Here is a 24,917-nt window from a genome sequence, read left to right on the forward strand (position 1 = left end):
ACGGAAAAAATCTGCTTATTTAGCAATATAATAACCCTTTTCCTCAGAGACAAGGCAGCCCCAATATTTATCATACCTTTCAGCTGCTTTACAGAGACTAAGAATGGTAAAAAATAGACAAGGTATTACATTGTATTTATCCGTGTAAAAAAGGCAACATACTGTATTTCACTGAGAGGATGCACAGCTTTCTGCTAACATGACTGCATCACATGGGAATGGGGCCCAGTGAGGGTGCTAAACGGCAGGCAGACAACGATGCTTTATTTTATTTTTTTTCATTTTCGGCTTCTGGCGTTAGAGGAACGCCTGGCTGACTGTGGTACATTGATGTCTGTGTATTACAAAGAGAACATTTTCAAGGATATAGCACTCATCTTATCAGAGTTTGCTTGAGGCTCTGAGATTATATTCTCTTCACCTCTCTCACTATGCTTTTGTTGTTCCTCTTCTTTACATGCGCTTCCTGAGGGCAAGATCAGGCATGAGCTCTGAAAACAAGCTCTTCAAAAGTTTGCCTCCCCTCAAAAGTGTAGAGGGTGTTTGTAATCCAGGAGCTAAAGCCCAAGTCTTTGCTTTTCTTCATTTATTACTCACCAGTGTGTTTTCACAACACATTAGCTGCTACGATATTACGGAATAAATAAAAATTAAAACACATGGGAAATATTCCATATGATTTAGGTGTCTCGGTAATGTCCATGTGGAGCTGCATTGTGACTTAAAGGTTTTCCACAGTGTGTCCATTCAGGGAGCACAGCACAATGTGTTGAAGCGGTGGTGGAAGAAAGACCCTGAGTTCAGATAGTAGCTTATCACAATTGAAACGGTGCAAATGAAAACACAGCAGAGCATGTTAATGCTGCTGCTCAGCAGAGTGGAACAGAGGCAGCAGTGTCTGGGCCCCTGCAGACCCATACCCAAGACCTGTGCATCGAAGACCAGCTCCTGACAAGCAAGATAAGGCCTGAATTCTGATGTTAATTTGGCTCCTTCTACAGAACACATCCCTCACACACACACACAGCACAACACAACACACGCGTGTAAGTGCTAATCCTGCTTCTTTTTTAAACACGAGCAAAATAAAAATCAACTTGAAATAACAGGGCAAAGATGTAGAAGGAGGATGTGAAACATTGTTTCTACAGAAAATCCACCTCTTGAAACAACTGATTCAATCTACAATATGAAAACAACTACCGGTAAACTACTGTACAAGTGAAACTTGCATTGACAAAAAAACAGTAATATTTACTACTAACACCATGTCAATGCCAGGTGGCACATACTGCAGTGCAACCTTTGGTTGTGATTTTATCTCCAAAGAACATTGTTTGTGCATTGTTACATCCGGAGAAAGGAGGAAAATAAATGAACCACTGACTAACAACCATGTGATCTAAATTACTGCTGCACAATCAAACACTTCAAATTTGGGGTTTTGTAATTGCAAAAATGTGCCGAGATGTCCTTTGTTTGACACTCGCCACTGGTTCTGACACAGTCCCTTAAGTGAAAAACACACTTTTAAAACAGCTCCCACAGCCTGCCTTTACTGCCTTTAAATGTAGAAGCTTTCTCGAATACAAAAAAAAAACCTGATTCTTGAAATTGTTGAGTGTCATTACATAAAGCAGCTGGTTTACATGAGCGACTTATCAGATTTCCCAGAAGCATCTGCATTTGTTCTGTTGAATTTTAAAGGCACGAACACAAAAAAAACATTTGGTCTCTGCAGAACTGTCGGCACTGGGGATTTACCTTATGGCAACAAATACCATGAAAAAATTAGAAAGAGTTTTGCAGTCGGCCTTCAATGCCAGACTGTAAATGATGCTGCCGCCCTGGTGCTCCTGTCACCTACAAGCTGCTTTCCAGGTGGCGATTTGGTGGCATTACCTGCATCAAAAGCACTCAAAAGATAAATGCTCAAGAAATGTGGCCAAATATCCACATGCTAATTATGACAGATAGTTTTACCAGCTGTTGCTTCTCTTCATTATAACAACACTATTTAATATTCCAAGATGGAGTTCAGGAGCAGGTTTAAGGGGGTGAGGGGTGGGGAGATGCTATTTATAGATTCCAAATGAAATACACATTTATGATGTAATTAACTGTACAGAATAAAAAGCATGTAAGGAAATATCACTATATTTAATTTAGTATTTGCAAAACCCATTTTAATGTGTCCAGTCGTCTAAAGAACACAAATGTCAGAAATAAACTCAATAACCTGTCTAACCGAGAGGCCGAACTCACACCTCAGACCAGCGCCAGCCTTGGGCTTCCCCCTCCTACACAAGCCAAGCTGGCTGCTATTCCCAGGCCAGGAAACAAGTCATGCTGGTCTGCCACTTCCGTACACACTCACATGGTACACACAAACACACATCTCATATCACCCCGTGCTGATTATCTTATTCTCAGATCTCTCTTATCTTTGGCACAAATGTCAGTCTGGCTTACTGTTGTCACTTCTCAGTGAAGACATCTGACATCTGACATTTTTGAAATTAATGACACCAATACATTATATGTCGCGCTGATGGTAAGGGGTGTATATTACTGCCTGAATCACACTGTTCTTTTGAATGACAAAAGTGAAGTCTGTACCAGAACATATCAGCCGGGAAACAGTGACACACTAATACGGCAGAGTACAGTGCCTCTAAGTCAGACCGCCTGATGACCTTAAGTGACCCTGTCAGATAGCACATGCGCATGCATTAAAATGTCTCATTTCATGTGCTGTCGACTTGAACTGGTGTTAATGTTTCTTTCTAAAGTGTAAAGCTACCCTGCTGCATGTCCAGCATCCTTCACATAGCTGTCCACCTTTTCTGTGTCAAGTCCTGCTCACAATTAGTTGAATTACTACCAGTAGCTAAAACAATAATCTTTTTTAAAGATGCAAACATGAAATGTAATGTTTTACTTAAGGCACCTCACAATAAATTAAATGACATTTCCTACTTACAATTTGTCACCAGAGACATCAAAGATGATTCTATATTTTTTTTACAAATGAGGCATAGCTGAATTTGAAGATGATCTGGGTAGTTTGGATGTTTCGGAAGTCAAAAGATTCCAGAATGATTTGGTTAGCATATACCTGAACCTGATAGAACATTTTCCTTTCATATATCGAGTGCTGGTTTCTTGAAAGCTAAATATTCCTGTTTTAATGAGCCAGGGACTGAATGCTACCTACATGCCTCCTGGAATTTTTCCATATTGTAAGTCATGGAACGCCGCGTCAACCATAAAGGGCATGAGTGACACAGCATTACCCTAAGAGCACAACTACAGCTTAAATCTCTGCTTCATAATAACAGACTTTCTAGGCGCTGCACATATTGTTTTGATGAAAATCCCAATTGAAATTATTTCACGGGGAGGATCACCACAAAATGCAAAGAATATCCCTAACTGGGATATCATCATAAATAGTCTCTTTTGCTTTGACCCATACATTAATGCATCCATCCGTATAAAAAAATACATGTTAGAGGCGAAGCACAGTTCGCTGCATCTCAGTCAGGACCAGCAGGGTGGAATTACACAAGTCCAAAGAAAAGGGAATCTGTGCATCTGTCCAACGTTGTATTAGGAGACCCGTCGGCAGGTGATAATTAGCTGGAATATTACCATTATGCCCTCTCGGCTGTCTTCTGTCTGGAGCATGACCTCTTCAAATGGAGGCAAAAAGATTAATTTTAAAAAATTTATGGCCAAAAAATACTGGTTAACTTGATTTCTTCTTCCAGTAATGCCAGGAAACTGACATCATGGACCACTCAGCTGCACCCCTGGTATTAATGCACACCCTCATGTTCTATTTTGATTCAATTTCCATCTATTTTTAAACATTTAAATTTACCATTTCCCCATACCGCTGCTTCAAAAAAGGACTGGCTTTACTACCTAAGCACGTGTTCACACGAACACGGCTCTGCTGAGTTTAATGAAATACATTATAAAAAACTACAAATCAATCCTTGCATATGTGAGACCAGAAGAAAACAACTCAAGATAAGACATGATAACAATATGTAAACGATAATGTCAAATAACAGTTAGTCCGATGTTGGGAAACTCAGCAAGTTACCGCACGCCATATCATCTCTACACATCAACCAGGAAACAGGTCGATTACTGTTGTCTCCGACCTGACCAGCGCAAAAAATCGCAGACGCCACAACCAGGTCATCATTCAACAGTGAGCTCAAATGCTAATCCAGGGATACGTTCGTCAGTATTTTACCAAGAAACAACAGCTGTGTCAGACTTATGAGCAGGTGGTAAGAGACAAGGCTAAATGACTGTTAAAAAAAGGATTTTAAAAAATGTCCCCAGTCTTCGATATAGCTTAGTTTGTCCTGCAATCCTCCTCATTGAGCAAAGGTTTCCGTAACCTTAAAGGAAAAGGTTCTAATTTTAGTTTCCTCACCCGTCCCATGTTAGAAAACAAGGTAAAATAATCACATCTGGAAGAGAACTGGAATCACACGGAACTGCTTTCAGAAAAATTTCAAGGAAGTTAAAATTTTAAAAACTACAGCCTAATCTTATCCAAAACATATCAGATAAGGAAGCTGAGACTTTTATGTACACAACTCAGAGCAGTTTATGCTTTCTTCTAAAAAGAAGTAGACAGCATTTGTACCTTAGGAAGAGGTCGTCCCAGCTGCGAATAAAATTTAGTCCAGATCTGCATGAGCGACATGAGTCCGAGCACTTCAATGATGGAATAAAGTACACGCGCACACAATCCCGCTTCTCCGTGAATCCCTGAATATGACGGGCTCTTCCATGTGGTGCTCAAAGTGATGTTATTCACCTTACTGCTGGTGCATTTCCACCTAACAGTGGGCACTCAGCAACCCTTTAACAGATCCTCTCTGCCTGGACACACACATCTGCCGGTACTCCAGGTAACCCTGTCAAATAAGCTGCTGCACACAAACACCGCTGCCCTCGCCGACAGACGCACAAGCAAGTCTACAACGTGCTTCCTGCTTTGTCAGGACAGGCTTGTATTTGCATAGCGAACTTAGTCATAGTGATTGTGGACTAGTTCCTCTGAGGTGGTTGGAGAGTGAGTGAGAGAGAAGAGGAGGGGAGGGAGGGGAGAGGTGGGGAGGGAGGGGAGGGAGGAGCTTTCAGGAAATGATGCTTTTGTTGGTAAGTGACTAGAGTTACTGGCAGTCAGGCCCTTTTTACTGTACATGGTGTAACTCAACCGCATTTGTAGTGTAAACAGTATTGCATTCTGGACCTGGCTGCTCTTCACACCCTGCTGCTAAACTGCTACTTTTAATGGGCCTGGGACAATTTCTCATATTATACAGACAGACAAAATCCATGACTGGCTGGCTGTCTGTCGGTCTTCATTTGGTCCGTGTACCTGTCTGCCGAGCTCACTTCCTTGAAGGATTCAACACTGACAAATGTGTTCTAAAGGAATCAAGTGAGCTGTGTAATTAGCTCATTGGGCTAGTGAGTCACTCAAAGAAGAGATAGAGCAAAAATATTTTAGCGGTTAACATTTATTAAACAATAGGTTTATGTGCAGAGGCAAATTGATATTGTAAACCTTCTCTGACTTGCATTCGCATTACTGGAATAAAGGCTGTAATTATTCAAAAATGCTGGGAATCAGATGACAAATGGGTTATTTTAACAAATCCAAGCTATCCCATCACATTAGTTTCTTCATGACAGCAATGCTAACTGAGAGCCAGACATAAATGAACTTAATGTGGTATTTAAAAATGAAAATAATGTGATTTATCACTTTTGATGGAATAGAGGGATCTATTTGCAGGCCTTGCTTCTCCTGCTTCCAGGAATCCATGATATCACCTCAGTATAGCAAGGTAATGTAAGGTCCATCTTGGCGAGACTGAAGGCAAGCCTCACACACACAGACGGAGAGGCGCCTGTCCATGTTGTCATCATTGGACGAGTGGGAATCCTTCCCTGATGACTATGTCATGTGCCTCATGGAGGCCATCAGTGGGAAGGAGTTAATCATTAATGGGCATCTTTTGAATATGCAGATACACTAAACAGGTAAAACATTGTGCCAATGCCTCTAAAATTTCAGATCCATGCTTACTTTCATAGTTACCACTAACCAAAAGTGGGCTAGTCTATATTAGCAAGGTTGTCCCTCAACTTTTTAGCCTCTGGAGCTGATCCAGATTCACTGACAGATAACAGTCCTGTTGGGAAATGATGCGTGCCTACAGGAAGTAACATTATGCCCATCTGCTATCACAATTACAAAGGAAGAAAGAAGCTGACCTTTACTCAAATTGTGTATCAGGAATGTTGCAGGATACTGTTCACACCCAAAGAGTTCAGTGAATGTTTAACCTTAATGTCGAGCTTTAGACTGAGCTGCACTTTCAAATTAAGGTACCGGTAGGTGTGTTTGCTCTTCACAGTATTTGTCAAGACTTTTTTTTTTGCATAATACTTAGACAGTAAGATTTTAATTTCTCTCATGCTGTTGAATATTCAACATGTGACAAACCTTTGATTTTTATTTAATTCAACATTCCTCGATCATTATTGTCTCGAGCCTGCAAAGAAAGACTCTGCAACTCATATTTATCAAGTTCTCGGGAAAGAATTGCCCGATTTGGGACTTTTTTTATCATATCAATTTTCTAAGAAATTTTGTTGCAGTTATCTATTATATTTTGAGGGAATTTTTTACAAGGAAGACATAAATATTGCATGTGTATATGTCTGAATTACAATACACAGTATAGAATAACAATTGAAGAATTTAATAGTTACAAGAGCGTTGTTAACCCTCATATCAAAAATGAGATTTTACGTTAAAATTAAATCAAGTAAAAATTTTGGTAGGTGTGTCCCTCTGAGTGTATTCAATTCACACTGATTAGCTGCACATTTCCCCACATGTTCTACGGCTAACTGACCCAAAGCAATCGTTTCGTATGCTCATCAACTGACAAAATAAATTCTCACAATAATAATTCTACAGAGTCACAAATGAATGCTTCTCTACTGGCATGGTGCAACACAGCAAAGAACAAAGTCTTGTTTTCTGTGTGTGGAGGGGCAGTGGAACAAAATCAGTGCCGGCCCGGCAGGATGGCTGTGAAAAAGAGGGGGAAAATGAGGAGGGGAAAGGGGGTGGTGGATTACTCATGATGGCCCTGTGACTTACATTTTCTGTCCGTGCCTCACATGTCAGGGAGTGTCCAAATCTGAACAAAACAGCTGAGAATGCACAACAAAACACGCCAATTCCTTCTATCTGACACGAATGCGAAATCTGGGAAAAAGGTTTTTACAGCTTTTTAAAACACAGATACTAAAACAGCTCAGCTCTACTGTGAATGCCACACACTCATAAAGCAGAGTTAAAAACACAACAGGTTCAAAATGGGTATTTACCCTTGTGCGGTGTTCGGGTCTGTGGGACCCGTTTTCACTTTTTATTAGACCCGAACACCACGCAAGGGTTAAGCATGTCAAAAACTATACCACTAATCTGTGTAGATAAATGCAGTACTTTACTTTCAAAGCCAATCAGTTCATAATTCTGTTGCTGGGATCGAGAGCTTAAATATCTGTTACTTAGAAAACATAACTCAAGAAAATGAAAATGAAACCTTTCCCCAATTTAGAAAGCTGACCAGCCATCACATGGCTACTCTGTGAAGGATAAGGACCCTGTTGACAGGTTAACAGGGACTTTTTTACCCATAGACAATACAGTATAGCCAGCATCTATCACAAATGCCTGACCACACATATCGACTTGTATAGAAGTGAAAACCCACCAGACAACACAAGATGACAAAATTAGGGAAATCCCATATGAATCACACATTTAGTGCAAGCACAAGTAAAGTAAATGTGTGCTAATATTAACACTAAAACATGCTAATAACTAGCATTAATCAATCACACGCCCTTTGACTATCCAGGTGACACACTTAGGTCACCCAGGTGCTCACTCACGATGTTCCTCATATAAACGTCCAGTAATCCGGCTCATAAAAGCTTAAGTGCTTCAATCAGAGTCAACTGGGGCATTAAATTTGTGTTTCTTCCTCCATATATCCTACTTCTTGTGGACCTATTTTACAGGGTTTGATTAGGACTATGTGCCCAAATCATAACTAATCATTAAGCTTTAATCAAACCACTAAAATAAAAGAATCAACTGCAATTATCTGAAGATCGCTACCAGTTATAAAATGTAAGAAAAAGAAAAGTGGTACTACTTTTGGTTATTCTGGAAAACAGTTTGACTGTAACACAGACCAATAAAAAGTAGCTGAAAAACTGAAAACCTCACTGCCAGTAAATGAAAATGAGTGGCAGATACAGTGGAATTAGCCTCATATTTCTCCTTAGTAAAATATTTGACAAAGATTTTTATTTAGCAATCATTAGTCATTAATCGTCAATAGTTAAAACTGAAGAAAAAGCTATTCCTCTCAATGTCAATGCAGGGGTGCAGAGATTCTTAATTATCCGTCCCATTTCAAATGATTAAATGAATGAATGAATCGTGTAGGAAATGAAAGAAAACGCCTGATATATCTCCTCTTTGGACAATTAGAGATGCACCTTCATTCAAACCATTGTGCTGCACCAATTAGGTCTCACTAGAATCACCTGATTTCAGACAAGCAGCGTGGACCTGTTGACAACTGTTAGATTGCAGAGTCTTTTAATAAATGGCTTTAAACAGGGTAGAAGACACCACAGCAGTTATCTAGTCAACTGTGGCCTTTAATCATGCTGCTCTATGGTAAATGAAGCTTAAGAGACCACACATAAAACACAGGATGAAAGAGGCGGGTGGGAGGCTGGGCTCTATATAGGATAAGCAAGAAATTGGGAGGCAGGCAGATGGAAACAAAGTCTCAGGACTTTTACGTAAAGTCATCCTACAGACGCCAAAAAACTTTCAAGGTATACCGTATTTTCCCCAAATTTTCCATATACATGTACCGATCCACTTCTTTATTATGCTATAACTAGGTTGCCATGCAGCTGTTTTGTGTTACTGAAAAAGATTTCAGGTTTAACTCTGTTTGAGCATGTCTATGCGCAGTATTTACCTTGTTCCCGTGTCTACACATTAGGATGACTGGAGACACTAAACTGCCTCTGGCGTGGGTGTGTGTGAGTGGTGTGTGTACTATTGCTTTCAGAAATACGTCAGATGCAGGGCTGAACAAAAAATGATGGGTAGATCATCAGAAGTGTGATACACTGCAACAACACTGATAGACACAAATTGATCAGACAAATGAAATAAAAAGACAAAAGTTTCAGGTCTGACCTTTAACCAAACATTCCCATATCCTGGCTAGACAGCATTGTTCAGACGTAGCTGCTTGTTTACAGATTCCTTAAATTCCTTTGAATTCCTTGATGTTAAAAGACGGGTATGGAAAAGAGCACTTGGCAAGCAATTTTTCTTTATATTTTTTGTTAAAACAGAGCCTACATAACTTTATGTAGCCTGCAACTTTATGTATCTTAATCCTATTTAGCGTTTAATTAATGTGGTTATCTGTACAACTGGTCTGGTTGGTTGTGCACAAGTGAAAATATAAAAAATATTTTTCAGGAATTGGCGAATCACTCGTAACTAAGTATTAGCAATGTCTTCATCGGTGATGTTTATTTCTGTTGTCACCGCCTGCCCCTGTAGGCATCATGTGAGAGGCAGTAAATACAGTGTACCTGGTTGCTCATCCAGTGAAGTATCCTAAAGTGTATTCAAACTCTCACCTGGACCAAAGTTCAAACCCAGAAACTTCCTTCTTAGCCTTATTAATCTTTTATTCTTATTGCATACGGCACCCGAACACAAGCAACTAATAAGGCAAACAGGACAGAGAAGCATATTATACAGTTAGAGTAAAACGTCTGATGCTACATAACCATTTACCGCTACTTAACATGACCAGGAAGCAAGAAAGTCGTGGGTTTAATCCCCAGTTACACTTTGGGGACTATTAATTATTTCAGCAACACTGACCTGGGTAAAATCTCCATTTCTGGGGAGGTTGAAACTGGAAAAGTCCACGGGGAGACCACAGTACATGTCCATGTGCACATCAGTAGTGGCGCTGGTAGTGCTGTTGTTCAAGTGGTATTGCCTAAAGAGAAAAAGATCAGATAGTTTAGTGACAGGTAAACTGATAGAACATTTAGTGTAGGTAGCATGCGTTTAAAATAGTTTAAGATCAATGAAACATATAACTGATGCTACCAAACCAATATTCCCTCAGAAGAAAAAGATCAGTAGAAAATGAAAGATCCAATATACCAGTTAATTAAGAGGCTAGTCCTTCCTAGGGATAAAAGTGGTCTAAATCTGTAATAATCAGTCTCAATTAAAAGATTACATTAAATAAAGAAGACTATCTTTTTTCAGTTTCCTGATGTGTAACAGCAGTCATAATGTAAGCAGCAGTATGGCCTCAGACCTGAAGTAAAACTGAAAGTAAACTTTTTATCATCATATTCTTATCCAGAGTAGGTCAGTAAACAGGTCAGAGGTTTGCCCTGCCCATGTAAAACGTATTAGATGGCACTCTGGGATGACCTATTTAGCTTTTACAATTCAGCACAGCAGAAGAGAAAATGTATTTAATCTAAGGTTCACAAAAAGCCATCCAGAGAAGTGGATTTCTTTTCCAAATATTACACGACTGGAGAGCCAACTTGTGCAAAATACAACAGGAAGATAAACGGAGCTGCTGATAAGTTCAGAGCGGATAAATGCTTTGCATATTTTCCTTCATTTTTTGCAAGCTGAGTAATGTAATAAATCATAGCTTGTTTAACCAATCAGCTCTCAAACTTAAATAGCATGAAAAGAGTTTGTAAAACCAGAGCTACAGCTTTGCTCTTGCTTGTAAGACCGAGCATGTGTGAACAAGGCACAATTACAGTGGGTAATTGTGCACCAATCTGACACTGTTGGTCATTTAGTTGCAGTTTTTCGGGTTACAAAAAGTTCTTCTTCGATGAAAAGGTTATACTGTTGCTGTCTAAAACAAAAAGTTCATGTCAAATATGGATAGTTTTAAGAGTAGGAGGTTATTTATTATTTTTGTTGAATCCAGTGACCGGTGTCAACTCTGCAAAGATTGTCATGCTGATGAAATACGACCTAGGCATGTGGAGGAGAATGTAAAATACTGGGTACAGCGAGGAGAAAATGAGCTGCAAAGCTAAAGAAAGGCATCTCTGCTCTGCACTGCATTTCCTGAGGGCCAACAAAGAAGCCAATGTGGCAGTTGAAGCAAGTTATGTGGTCAGGGTGATGATTGCAGGGAAAACAGAAAGCAATTTGCTGAAGGCTAGTTTAAAAGAGATGCATGCATGCAAGTTGCAAATGCTGTCTGTCCAGAAAAAGGCCAATGCAGCCGTCAGCCAGGCAAACACAGGGGCACAAGAGACTGCTTAGCTGCATGACGAACCTAAAGCTTTATGTGCACAAGCTGACTCTGGATGAGGTCAGTGACAAAAATATTATCTGCCAACAACTACTAGACATCAGGGCTCCAGACTCCATCTGAATGGTCATATTTTGCCAGTAAATTCTGAGACATTGTGACTAAACATTCCAACTACTCACGCATGTGCAGCCAGCAAATTTGCTGATTTTTAAAAAGGATTATTCTTACTGATAAATATTTTTTGCTGCTTTTATTTTGAATATTGCTACACAATTCGGCTCAGTTGGCTGTATTGCATGAGCTGCTTTGCCAATGGCCATTACCTCGAAAATAGCTGCACCATGCAGCTCACCCCCCACATATTGTGGCTTAAACCCAAAACGAATACTAGAATTACTTCAACTACATTCAATGAGCTTGTCTTCCACTGCATATCACTTGTCTTGCATTTAAGGGTTAGTGAAAGGATTACTGATTGATGTGACAGATTATAGAAGCAATTTCCCCACGTGTTACGCCCATTATATTTAGGTAGTACAGTTACATCACTTAGTAGATTGCTTTATGATCAAAGCACCCTTGGCTTTCAACTTTGGAAGATCAAGTGCACAAGTCCCCCTGAAATTCAGAACGTCACCAAAATTTAAGAAGATCCTTGGCTCTTTAAAAACACATTTTTAACATGACATCAAATTGGTGTCTCGCTATGGGTGCAGCCTACTGTAGCCCTGATAGATGCGTTTATCTTGAGCTGCCAATCCTGATTGGTCAGTGAAAGGTGTTTGTCCCCGGAGCACCGAGTAGTCCGATCTACTATAACTAGTGCATGCGGAAAACAACCCCTCAAAACCTCTTCTCCCTTGAGAGCTTAACACGTGTTGAAATCTCGCTAGCTGAATTGTTGACCAGACACGAGTGTCACGCTGCGGCTTCTGCCATGTCAATTCAAACCAGACAGTACCGGTTAGACCAGGTATGGGCAAACTACGGCCCGGGGGCCACACGCGGCCCGTTAAACGTTTTAATCTGGCCCGCCAAACTTGAAAAATTAAATGAATAAACCTTGTTAATGTTATATTTTCACTGCAATTCTGGTGTTTTCCCACTAGAAAAAAGACAGTCAGGAGGAGAGTGATGGTGATATCCTGAAGGATAACAGAACTTTCAGTGCTTTAAAATAGAAATGGTTATTAATTTTTTTTAAAAAGGCACATTTTATTCATTTGATTTTAAGTGTTTTAAGACTCATTCCAAAGTCAGATATTTTGTTGTAATGCTTCTCTTCATTTGAAATTAAAGCACATGTTTTCTCCATATCCCAAGATGTGTATTTTTTCTCCAATGAGGTGAGGTTACCAAAGCGCTCCATCCATCCATCTGCTCCTGGTCCGGCCCCCTCAAATGTTAGAACCCATTGTGGCCCACGAATCAAAATGTTTGCCCACCCCTGGGTTAGACAGTACCGGTTAGCATTTTTCCAGCATCTCCACGTTGGAATTCCTTTTACCCCACCACCACAACCAGACGCTTGAATCAGTTGAGCTAAGTAAGGACACCAGGTACTCCTCTCCCAAGCACACCAGCTTGCTACAGCCAGTTTCCTCCAGTAGTGCTCTAGCTTGTGTTGACCATACGAGGGTATCCCCTGGTGTTCCTAGTTCCCTTGAAAGCTTTGTCTTCCCCCACAGGAAGGAGCCCGGAGCCGGCTGGCATCGAAAGTCTCCCAATTCGACAAAAGTCGAACCGCTGCAGCCTCGGTCTCCCAGGCACAAAAGAATAAGTGAGTGGCCTGACAGCCTTCCTCTCCCTGGGTCAAGCATCCTGCCGTTTCCTGATGCACAGTTTGGGCTTTTTTGTACGCGTCCCATGCTGCCAGTACCCATTTCGGAGTCAGTCGCCGGGGGAGAAAGTGGTTCCCAAGGATGCCAGCATATCCAGCTGGTGTGGCAATTACAAGAGCAGGTCTGTGAGGGGACGATGACAAGAGTCTTCGCAGAAACTTTCTCGACCTCCTAGCTTTTTCTCTGGTCCCTGAAACACATCCTCCCATTCCTCTCAGGCCAACATGTCCTGGTGAGTAGCTTATACAGTATAAACTGTCAAGGGGGTTTGTGCTGTCAAGTGTTGCACACCCTGACATGAAAGATACTGTAAATCCCTCGGCTACCCCTTCCACCCACACAAGCGCTTATTGCAATGTAGGCTTGGAATGTGAGTGGCTCAATTTTACCATTGCTGGGCTCCATTCGGGTGTGGTTACAGCTATCCAAAATGCCGGGGTTCCCGCCACTAGATCTCTGTAGAAACCTAAATGGGAAGTGTATGAGCAGTGGTGTCTCGAATGGGACCACATCTCCTTTCAGTCTTCTGTGCCAGCAATACTGTCGTTTTTCAGGAGCTGATTGAGGGAGGCAAAACTTTTTCCACCATTACAGTTTATGTGGCAGCTGTAGCAGCTTGCCATACAGGCTTTGGGGACAAAACAGCGAGCCAACACCCTTTGGTGGGTCCGTTTATGAGGGGCGCGTGCAGGCTTCTCCCCATCTTCAGACCGCCGACGCCTCCGTGGGATTTAGGGGTGTTTCTGGAGGGGTTTAAAGGGCTCCCTATTTGAGCCATTGCTGGGAGCGAGTCTCAAACATCCATCTCTTAAGCCAGCGCTGTTACTGGCTCTCGCCTCTGCAAAGCAAGTGAGTGATATCCATGTGTTCCCTGTGAGCCCTTCATGCACTCAGCTCACCCTGGGGAATATGCGTGTGGTTCTGAAGGCCAACCCGGTCTTTGTACCTAAAGATGTGGGTTCGTGTTCCAGTTATGTCCAGTTCAAGCTGTACCTTCTTATATGGACGGGACACCACATTATGAGGAGCAATCAACGCTTTGTCTCCAGGGCTGAACTCTGAAAGGCTCAACCAGTCACAAAGCAGCACCTCACCCACCAGGTGGTGGAGGCTATAGCTTTGGCGTAGTTGCATGTGCACTCTACTTGGCGGGGTGGCTGCGGCCTGGGCTCTTTCAAAGGGGAGTGTCTGTTCAGGCCTTTGGTTAACAGCGTAGTGGTCCACGCCTTTGACTTTTGTTTTGTTATAACATGCTTTTGTATCAGGGACGTGTGTGGCTAGTACCGTCTTTGAGTCCTGAGTGGACCTTAGGAAATCTCCCCACTGGGCAGTACTTGTTCGATAAGCTGCCTGGCAATACGGGAGGTACCATATCTCAGAGAGAAACCAAGTGAACATTGTGAAGACAAACGTTTGGTTGTATGCTATAACATAACTGCAGTTCTTTGAATAATATGAGTTAGGTAACTCGCAAGACAACCCCTCTTGTTGGAAGGAGAGAGGAGGTTTGCTTGCTGAATTGAGGGGGTGTTTTCCACATGCACTGTTTGTAGTAGATGGGACTATTGGGTTCAGCGCGGATGAACACCTTTCACTGGCCAATCAGGGTTGGTGGATTGAGATAAATGCTTCTATCAGGGCTGTGGGAGGCTGCCTCCCATAGCGAGACACCGCGTTCATATTATTCTAAGAGCTGCTGTAATGTTAGATAACCAAAGGTTTCTAAATTAGGATTGATGTTTGTTGATGTGCTTGGAATTCAACATATATTAGAGGATATTTTTAGGCTGAATACTATTAAATTCCATATTCTTTACAGCAGTAAAATTACTTGATGCACTTGTGAGTGGTGAATTAAAAATAGAAAGGTGGTAACATGATCATAATGGTCATATATATCATCTTGAGTTCCTAAAATGATCATGCAACATTCAGTGGTAACAATCATTCGGAGTGGAAATCCCCCTGCTGGGCCTACAGCTAACAGGGACATGATAGTGATATTACAGCTAAGGTCTTGGTGAACCTGAGAGTATCAGCTGCTTTTTGACACAGCAAAGCTGGTTCACAGCTCTCAACCAAAGGAGCGGATTAACTCTGTGCAGCCTTCCTGTGCTACAGGGCTGAAAGATGATTCACTAAATCCTTTACTGTGACATATTTGACATCATTCTAAATGAATTTTGAAGTACTGCACAAAAATGTCTAAATCTAAAAAAAGCAAGAGGATAACATCAAAGCTTTTGACCGTAACTATAGGTAGATACAATTGACTAATTATAACTGTGCAGGTTTTCCACAGTTGTCAGCAAAATTACTGGTATCAATTATCAATTATCTTATCAATGCAATATATTTTTTAAAAATGAGCACTTTACTTACTGGTTTCCAGATTGCATAGGGCTGCGTATGCTGTATCCAGTTTGCTGAGAACGAGGTCCCCAAGAACCAGAGGGGGCATACAAAGAATTCTACAACAAAAGAGGAATAAACTGTCACACAGTAGGCCAATACATAAAACACCAATTTAATAGACTAATAATAACCCCTGTGTGCAGTAACTTGACCTGTCCAATTTTATTTGATCATGTCAGTTCACCTTAAAATGAGATAGGAATAATTAATAAGATCATTTTGAGGACATGGTTTGAATTTTGGTGTTCAATTCCATTTAATTGTTGGGGCTGGAAGACTACTGGGGCAGAGCGGTTTTTAAAACTGATTTTATTCACATCTGATTTTCATTACTATCACTTCAAAAGCGCAATTTTGCAATAACATGCTGTAATGTATATTATATACAGGGTTTTCCCCAACATCTATTCAAAGAGAATGAAAGAATACCCAATGAAAATCTCTGACACGGTCACTCAGAAATGGATGCCATAAATGTTCATACTGACCGTGACACAAGCACAGGCCTGTAAGACGTTCTTAGATGCACATTCCTTTTGTTTAGTGATGTATAAAGAAAGAGCTCATTCAGAATGATCCCTCCAACAGTCTGCAGATTATCTTGAGTAAATTATTCATAAATTGTATTGCCTTTAGATGTGCTACTTTCAGGACCTTGCACAGAGGAGCTTTATAAAATGATCTGATTTGCATAAATCTCTCCTCAAGAAAGGAATGACACAAAAGATGCAGCAAATGGGAAAAAAAAACATTTTATTTGTTCACTTTATTAACTACTGCTTTAACGACTCCCAAGCAAAAAAAAACCCCGTTTGACCATGGTGAGATCTGATTTTTCATGGGGACTCGTCTTTGATTAGGTCCGATTCATCTGATTTACAGGAAGGGGTGTCGGTCAAAACACAATTTCAAAGAAGAAATAGAGACTAGGTTTTTAAAGGGTATATTCACAGCTCCAACAATAGTCTTCAAGGTAAGGTTGAGGTTAACTGACACCATCGGTATATGACAGAGCAGGGCGCAGTAGTAATGCGAGGAAAAAAGCACTGCGTGTTTATCCTGTATACACAGGTGGTAATGATACACAGTGACATAGCATGATAGGTTGCTTAATGACCAAAGCCCCTTGGTTTTCATCTTTCAAAGATTAATATTGCTCGTCTTGTATTCGAGGGTTAGCATTGGTGAAAGGATTACTGAATAAGGTGACAGATTATAGAATATGATTGCAATTAGTGAATCAAGGCAGTCGGAGAGAGAGATCCGAACTGTCCTCTTTTAATGGAGGTGGTTACACTTGAAAACAAGCAGCTGGGTTACTCCTGTAGTGTATATTATATACACATATAGACAGTGTAGAATATTGTATAACAGTAGGGGGGCTTCACAATCAAAGCTCTTGGCTTTAATCGGTGGAAGATCAAATGTCAAAGCTGGAATCCGTAACACCTCCAAAATTTAAATGCCTCTTCCTTGACCCATTAAAAGCATTTCCTGAAAATTTCATTAAAGTTTATTCAGAAATTGTTTTTCGGGCATTTTGTTAAGACAAAAAACACCAGTCGTCAAATAACCTTGGCAGAGGTACCAAGGAAATGCAGTTTGCTTTATGAGCAAAACCTATCTGCTCTTGATCATTGGAAGATCAAGGGTCAACATCCGTCAGTGCGGGGCAGGAGACTGGACCCACTAACATCTGGGGGGAGAGAGCACACTGACCAAACTGAAAGCTATCATGGTCAATAGCAGACACCCTCTCCACAGCCTCCGGGAGTGACTGAGGGGCAGCCACAGTGGATGATTCTGTTACTACACAGCAGAACTGAACATTTCAGGAGTTCCATCGTCTCCACAGCACTGCTCAGCACCTCCTGAATCACACAATTACACATACACCTGAAATACACACGTCACATATCACCCCGACCACAACCGCACAATTGTCATCTTCCTTTTAATTCAATTTTAACTGGAATTTTCATGTGCCATTTTGCAGTTTTTAAATCTCTTTTATTCCAAGCCTTGATACCAGAGTGCTATTTTTTGAGTGGAAGTGTGGTGGCTGTTTAAAAGCTTTAATGAGTTGCTGGAAAGTTGAATTTCATATATATCTATCCATCAATCTTCCAATATAAATGCAAAAGCTCACTCCAGGCTGCAATATGTTCACAGTCAAGAGGGTTTTTTGGCCATCTGGAGGTTCCTAGAGTCTCCGTGAGAAACAAGAAATTTGCTCTCGCTGGCCCTAGTTGTGGCTCTTCCTCATCACTTCAGTCGAGCAGCCTGGTGTCTGAAATCTCCTCTCAACAATGTGGAGTTTGTGTGGTCGATGCAGAATGGCCGAAATGTTTCCTTTTCTGCATAGAGATTAAACAGCTCATCGTGTTAAACTATGCTGCCCAACCTGAAACTCCAGTCACAGATTAAGGTTTTAGACGTCAATGGTCGAGGTGATGTGTTCCAAGATGTATTTGTATGGTAGCCGATACACAACCTCCCCAGCTGTCCATCACTGGACAGTCAGCGTATAATGATTATTTCTCTATACAGCCAAACCTCTGTGAAAAGCACATAGAAAAGAAATGCAATTCCATACCTCCAGGTTTGAGGAGGCCACTGAGAACAAGCTGCTGTCCAGCTGTGGGCCTTCTGGATGCAGGTAGTTCTCCTCTTCCATGGCCAATGCTGAGTGGAGGATGGGCATCAGACCGCACACATGACCACCAGCTGACTTAGGCTATTCACCCCCAGACTGCCACCCACGTGCTTGCTGTGCACAAAATAATACCTCTAAGAAGGGTAAATGTTCTCCATGACCTGTGAAAAGAATAAAGGCAGACTGTAAAGACGTTTACAGACATTTACATTTTCAAAACCTAAAAATAAAAGGGTCAAGGTAGTTTTGATACTGGGATGAGCATAAACCATGAAGAACACAGGAGACTGAAATGAATAAAAGGCCCTGCTATGTAAACATTTATTACCATATTAGATGTGATATAATTACACTGTTAAGATGCAAATCAAATATCAGAAAAGTTGAACTATAGAACGTTTGTCCATATAACCTGATCTGCTACAAACATACATTGAAGGAAAACAGAGACCGGCAGCCAGAAATGCAGCAGTAGTAACAACAGGAAGAAAGTTTCTTGCTTTGCAGGGCTGCTCAGCAGCAACAGCAGCTTTAATCCATCTGGACATGGCTTACATGTATGGCTCGGTACCAATTCAATCAGGTGAGCCTAAAGAGTTTCAGCATCAACTAAAATATAAAACACAGGGGATCTTACGCTTGGTTATAACGTCAAGACAATTATCATGTCGAAAGGAATCGTTAAACCATGATGTCAATTACTTTTATTATGAAGTTCTTTGTCTTCCCAGTGAAACCCTGTTTCTTATTTGGCAATATATTCATCTTTGTATAGGAATTGGGTGGATTTCTGAGTTTTGTTTCCAAACTGACAAGAAACCACGACCAAATGCAGAACACGCCAAACTAAAAAGACATAAATCATCTCTATAGGGCAGCAAACACCGGATATTTAGTTAGCTATAGAGTCTCCCCTCTATTGATGCCAGTTCCCGCGCTGCATGGGTTAATGGGCCTGCCTGACACGCTGTACAACTGTAGTAACTGGTCCTGTCACTGTCACCACAAAAACACATTTGAATTTACAGCCAACGGACAAAATGTTCTTGCCGGTATCTGAGGTAGATCAGGGGTAACTGCACTGGCTGTGTTTGGATGGCCTTAAATTATTTTCAGTGTCAATGGCTGCCCGAGCACATGGGGATCATCCAAGAGAGTGTGACTTCCTTAAGCTGCTAAGTCATGATTAACTCTCACGAGGAGAACCACCGAGCCAACACGCTTAGAAACACGCTGCCGAGTGCTGATATACTGAACCTCAACGCAGCCAATCAGCATCAGAACTTAGCACCGAGCAGACCCGAGTGCTGTGGACAAGGTGGCAGTAAAAATGTCAGGAGTGCCTATTGTGCTGGATCTCAATCTCTTTTTCAGACTGCCAATTACCTGAGCATACCACACGCGGTAAAACATCCACTTTTGATGGATAAGAACCTCCACTGGCAACAAGACCGTCTCTGCTGCGTGTCAGGAGTCTGTTCGGACACAGCCGTGGTCGGCTCTCACAGGGTCTTTAATTCACATCATTTTCTGTGTCGCCGTCGTCGCGAATGCACAATAATGCAAGAAATGATACAGAGGCACATTCATTGAATTACCTGCGGCGTATGAAATATTAATAAAAAGAATGTGTTACTTCCCTGGGACAGACCAGGCTTTGTCATCCTAACATACTGGATTATTAATGAGCCTCTGCACACAGAAGACCTGGTCCTGCATTGTGGTGTATGCCAGGATTCTCTGTACATGATCAAAGTAAATCTGAAACCATATCAAACGATTAAAAGAAGACTTTTGGAACTATTGTCACTGAATTTAGCCATCTCGAAGCTGATGACGCCCGCGCTCTGAAATGTGCTGTAGCATGTGGAACACGTGAGCCGACGTTTCAATTATTTACACTCGATAATACACAGACCTACATTCAAAAGGATAGCAATTAATTACAACCTCATTTACTCGGTGCAAGAGGCCATTCAGCTCCACTTTGCAATGCTGATGAGTATCACTGTGCCCACAAACACCCGCTGGATGAGACATTTAAGTGATTTATCCATTACGGGGAGATTTAATTGAGTTTTTGTGGCTCCAATGATGCCTTTCCCGTGGTAAAGAAAGGGATAGTATGATAATGACTGACAGGCCGGCCAGCTGAGGGGCAGAGACAAAGAAGGGGGGTGAAGGGAGAGGAAGAGGCTGAGGAACTCCACGGGAGAGTCCTGGAAGAGCCCAAGAAACCATGGCGTGTAGAAACACCGACACAAATATAACCGGACCAGGAAAAAACCACCTGGTCGCCTTTATCATTTAAGGTTACGACCAAAACTTGCATGAAGAACGTTTTGAAACAATATCAAAGCAAGCAAACGGGGGCACGATGGCGACACTAATTACAGAAACAACCCAAAATTGATTCAGATGCCCCAAAAGAACCCAGAAGTTGAAATCATCCCTTTCTAGATTCTCAAACAGGCTGGCGTTGTAACACATAATCCGCTTGTTTGAAGGATGCTTGCAGTCAGGGGGTCACCACAGCCGGCATGAAGAGAAGCTGGTCGAGGCTGTGGCTCAACTTTCACTGAACAAGAGAAGCAACATCAGATAAGGAGTTCCAGTGAATCAGGGAGGCAACAAAGAACAGTTCAAATCACTGCTTTGTGGGATCAGTTGCAGATTTAATCTTTCATTTTCTGAGTAATGGTCTTCTATGAGTGAGAAACCACCAGCTTCCGAAACCTTTTAACCTGGTTCTGCATTATCAAAGCCTCGCCTCGGTGCAGGAACAACAAATATCCCTTCATTTTCACAGTGATTTGCCGAGTAATGTTTCAACGTGCACCTCTATTCCCATTAGATCCCGGAATAGTCTCTATCCTCCGGATGGAGAAACGTTCCCTGAGAATAAGGTCCATAGAGAAGAGCTTTTACATGTGAGATCTGCTATCGTGTGTTTGAACAGAAGAGTTTTTTCGGCCGTAGTGCGATACAACGTGCTTCTCTAGAACGTCCTAATGCGCCACGAGTTGTCCAAAAATCCCCTCCACTAACGTTCTTCATATTCATAGTTTATCCTAGAGCAGTTGGAGGTGGAGGTCCTGCCAGATCTTTCAGATGCATCAGATTTTTCATCCGTCTACACTGTTATTAATTTTCCACTGTCAGCGATGAGTGAAAATGTCAAACGGCCTCCAGCTCCAACAATAAGAACTATTGGAGAAGGCTGCAAATCCGAGCATTTATTTGTTTAACGTCCTTTGTTTCTGCCGTCTGCCGAGTCCTGAAGCACGTCTGTTGTTTCTGTTATATCAAGAATGTCTGTTGTGTGCTCGTTATATACGAGGGATCGTGCTGTGGAAGCACAGTCCAAATAGGTCAGACACAATAGTAAAAATAACCATAATCATTTGATGGAATACCAAAATTAGGTCACTTCAACTAAATTTTCAGCCCCGACCGGTTGTTGGCTTACAGCAAAAATGCCAATCGTTTAGCAGCAAAGAGCACTAAGGCTAAAGAGCTGTGGTGGGTTAAAGGAAAACAACTAACTAACTAACAATCTAAGTTGTTTCACAAGAAGGGAAAATTAAAACAAATACATTTGGGTTGTTTTCTATGGCAAGGAAGGCTATCCTGAAACATGCTGATATTTGGAAATGAGTGGACTCGTATTTAGAAAAATGCAGCCCAGCTGATATCTGAAAACACAGTTTAACACACCCTCATGTTTGTCCATGGCCGTTCTGGACAACGAACTGCTTGACGTCAGTGTTTTCAGATCGCAGGATGATGTCAACAGGTCTTTTCCAGATAAATGAATAGCTCAGATTTTGATACACATGTGTAACACATGATCTATTTTCTAATGAAGGCCCAATTCCAGGAAACTGCAACAGAATCCAGGATATTACTATCCCAGTTCCCCCTCCTCCACTCAGCATTTTTCACACTCACTCTAATCAACCTAGGGGCCATAAATGAGATTTATCACTGGCACAAACTGGCCAGGGAGGGAAAAAGGGGTAAACAGAAAAACAATGGAGATGAGGGAGATGAGGTCACAGAGAGCAGGAGGGCATAAACCTCACTTAGAATATTAAAACACAACAAACCCACATCAGGCAAACTATGACTAAATGACCTTCTGCCCGATTTAATTACATGCTTATCCAGCCCAATTAAAATGCAACTGAAAAACATGAAAGAAACTCCACTGGGTTTCTCAGTCATAAAGTAAGTTTCTATCTGCTATCAGTGGTGTGGTAAATCAGACACAGCTGTGCTTTTTCATTCTGTTGTGTACAAAGAAAAACCTGCCACATGCATGACAAAAGCCAAATATTCACACACACATAGCCTGCAGCAAACTTTACAGCCAGCTTCCTTTTAGTCTGTGTTGCTCTCAAACTGTTCCCCATAACTACAAGGTCGGAACAACGGTCCTATTGAAGCTGTTCTGAGGATAGAACCCTTTCAGTTTTCAAACGGGAGGTTTTAGGATGTACGGTGCACACGGCCAGCACTGATATTGATGTTTGGTGCTGCTCTGTATTTACCTTGTACATTCAAGGATAATTGTAGGGATTCCTTTACAGCAGTGTTCCTCCTCCATCAGTGAGGCAGGAAACAAATATTGGCATTTACAGACTAATGTGAACTCAGGAGACAGACAGCAGAACAGGAGGTGAAGCTGGGATATGTGAGGAAGGAACGCCACAGCGACAAATGCAGCCATTATTCACGCCACAGGATTTACTCCTGCTTCCCTGGTCCCCCAACACTTCAACCATCTTCCACACACCTTGATGTCTGCCAATAAGGCCAAACTTAGCAAAGTCCGACCGTGGCCGCCGACGGGCATCGCATGCACTGTAAACGTGGAAGTAAGACGGGATTGATCAAGGGGGGTCCTTTAAACATTGCCTCAATCACCCAGTGGAAAAATTCGGCATCTGACGGGACATTTTGTTCCTTCCATTTTTATTTATTACGATTAACTTTCTGACTCAGCCCGATTACAGCATCTGGAAAAGCTTGTTACATTTAGATTATACACTTCTGTCTATCTGTCATTACATAGGCTTTGATAACACACTCGTCCCCCGATGGTTTCACAGGCTACACCCTACCTGGCTGTATTTATTGCCATATCACAATGATACAGAAGCACACACAGATTAAACTGCATGTATAATGGAGCCTTTTGGGGATAAGATTAACTGGAACTCAAACACAAGCGCTTGGAACGCTGCACAAACAGAATAGTTCATAAATGGTGTCCAACAAATCCAGCACGTCGATATTAATGCTAGTCGGGCATCAGGAGCTGATTCCTCCAGAGCTTGGGGGAACCCAACGATCACCCATCTCAGTCACCAGGGAATATCCTATTTTTTGTTTAGTCCTTTCACATAATCGCGTCACAATTACGGACTGCATAACGCGGACTGTATCAAACTAAAAACTGTATCAGGAATTTATACACATGATAGTACTTACGCGTATAAATTCCTGAGAGATTTTAACCGTGGTTTTCCCCAAGGAAGCCAAAGGGGCTCACTGGTCAGCAAACAGCACAAAGGCTCTCTCAAAGCTCAATGGTACACTGTTACAGTCACCACTGTTAGCTTGGCGACAGACACGCGAACCAACCTTTACCGAGAAATCGAACGTTTCTAACGAAGGATGTCTCATTTATGTATTTGAACAGATCATTTAGTGCCGTATAGAGACCAATCACCACAAGATTGGGGATTCGATGAACAAAACAACGCACATTGTGGTAGCTAATTGTGCTATCTTGGCTAATGTAGCCTTAAGTCGTTTTTTTCCCCCAGTTCGGGTATGCTCGATTTGTACACTGTTTTGAAATAAGATCGCCCCCCCCCCTCGTTAGACGAGAAAAGAGAAATATATAAAATCTATTGTGAAACTACCAAAGTGTGTCGCAAGCCCAAGCGTTACTATTCGAATAGTGAAATTAAAGCGTCCTTTTATAAGCGAGTTGTGTTTCTGGCCGGAGTATATCACAGGGGAATCTTATTACAAGGTAGTCTTCTGTTAAGTGGCTATAGTTAGCAAGCCTCGCTAGCTCCTGGCCTTTCATGGATGTGGCGTAGAGACTATAAAATATAAATAACGCCACGTCATCCTTCGTCCGTACAGTTTATGCACTCTCCATAGTGTCAACCAAGTTTAGGACGACCCACGACCCCCTATAATAACATTAAATTCGGGATAGGTTGTTAAACCCCGGCATAACCCGTCGAAGAAAACGTGCGCGCCTAGGAGAGGCTGCCCAGGACGCGTCTGTTAAAAGGCAACTATCGCTTACATTCGCATAAAATTCCTCGAATTGCGCTTACCCTAGATGTATCGTTTGTTCTCAATCCAGACCCCGATCGGAAACGCTGTCGTTAAGCGACGACTGGCGTCAAAGTAACAGAAATAAGGATTTTTATCCAACTTATTCTTCTTAGTTGTTTTCCCCACTTCCTGATTGAGACGGTGCCATTTTGAATAGCG

The 24,917-nt window shown here is 41.7% G+C and overlaps 1 protein-coding gene across 5 annotated transcripts in view; it reads right to left on the reverse strand.

Annotated features, from left to right (window-relative positions):
• Positions 1–24,917, reverse strand: part of si:ch73-63e15.2 (protein strawberry notch homolog 2) — a 40,750-nt gene extending 15,833 nt beyond the window's left edge. For 3 of the 5 annotated variants that reach the window (XM_057039010.1, XM_057039009.1, XM_057039008.1), the window contains exons 1-4: positions 24,758–24,917; positions 18,336–18,556; positions 15,707–15,795; positions 10,055–10,175 (exon numbers count right to left, since the gene is read on the reverse strand). In XM_057039010.1, coding sequence (XP_056894990.1) covers positions 10,055–10,175; positions 15,707–15,795; positions 18,336–18,443 — 318 coding nt within the window. In that variant the 5' untranslated portion in view covers positions 18,444–18,556; positions 24,758–24,917. Of the gene's footprint in view, positions 1–4,672; positions 5,076–10,054; positions 10,176–15,706; positions 15,796–18,335; positions 18,557–24,757 lie in introns of those variants that run through there. The other 2 variants (XM_057039012.1, XM_057039011.1) reach the window with 2 other exon arrangements.

The sequence above is a fragment of the Takifugu flavidus genome, chromosome 7 (genome assembly GCF_003711565.1).
Source record: "Takifugu flavidus isolate HTHZ2018 chromosome 7, ASM371156v2, whole genome shotgun sequence".
Lineage (NCBI taxonomy): Eukaryota > Metazoa > Chordata > Actinopteri > Tetraodontiformes > Tetraodontidae > Takifugu > Takifugu flavidus.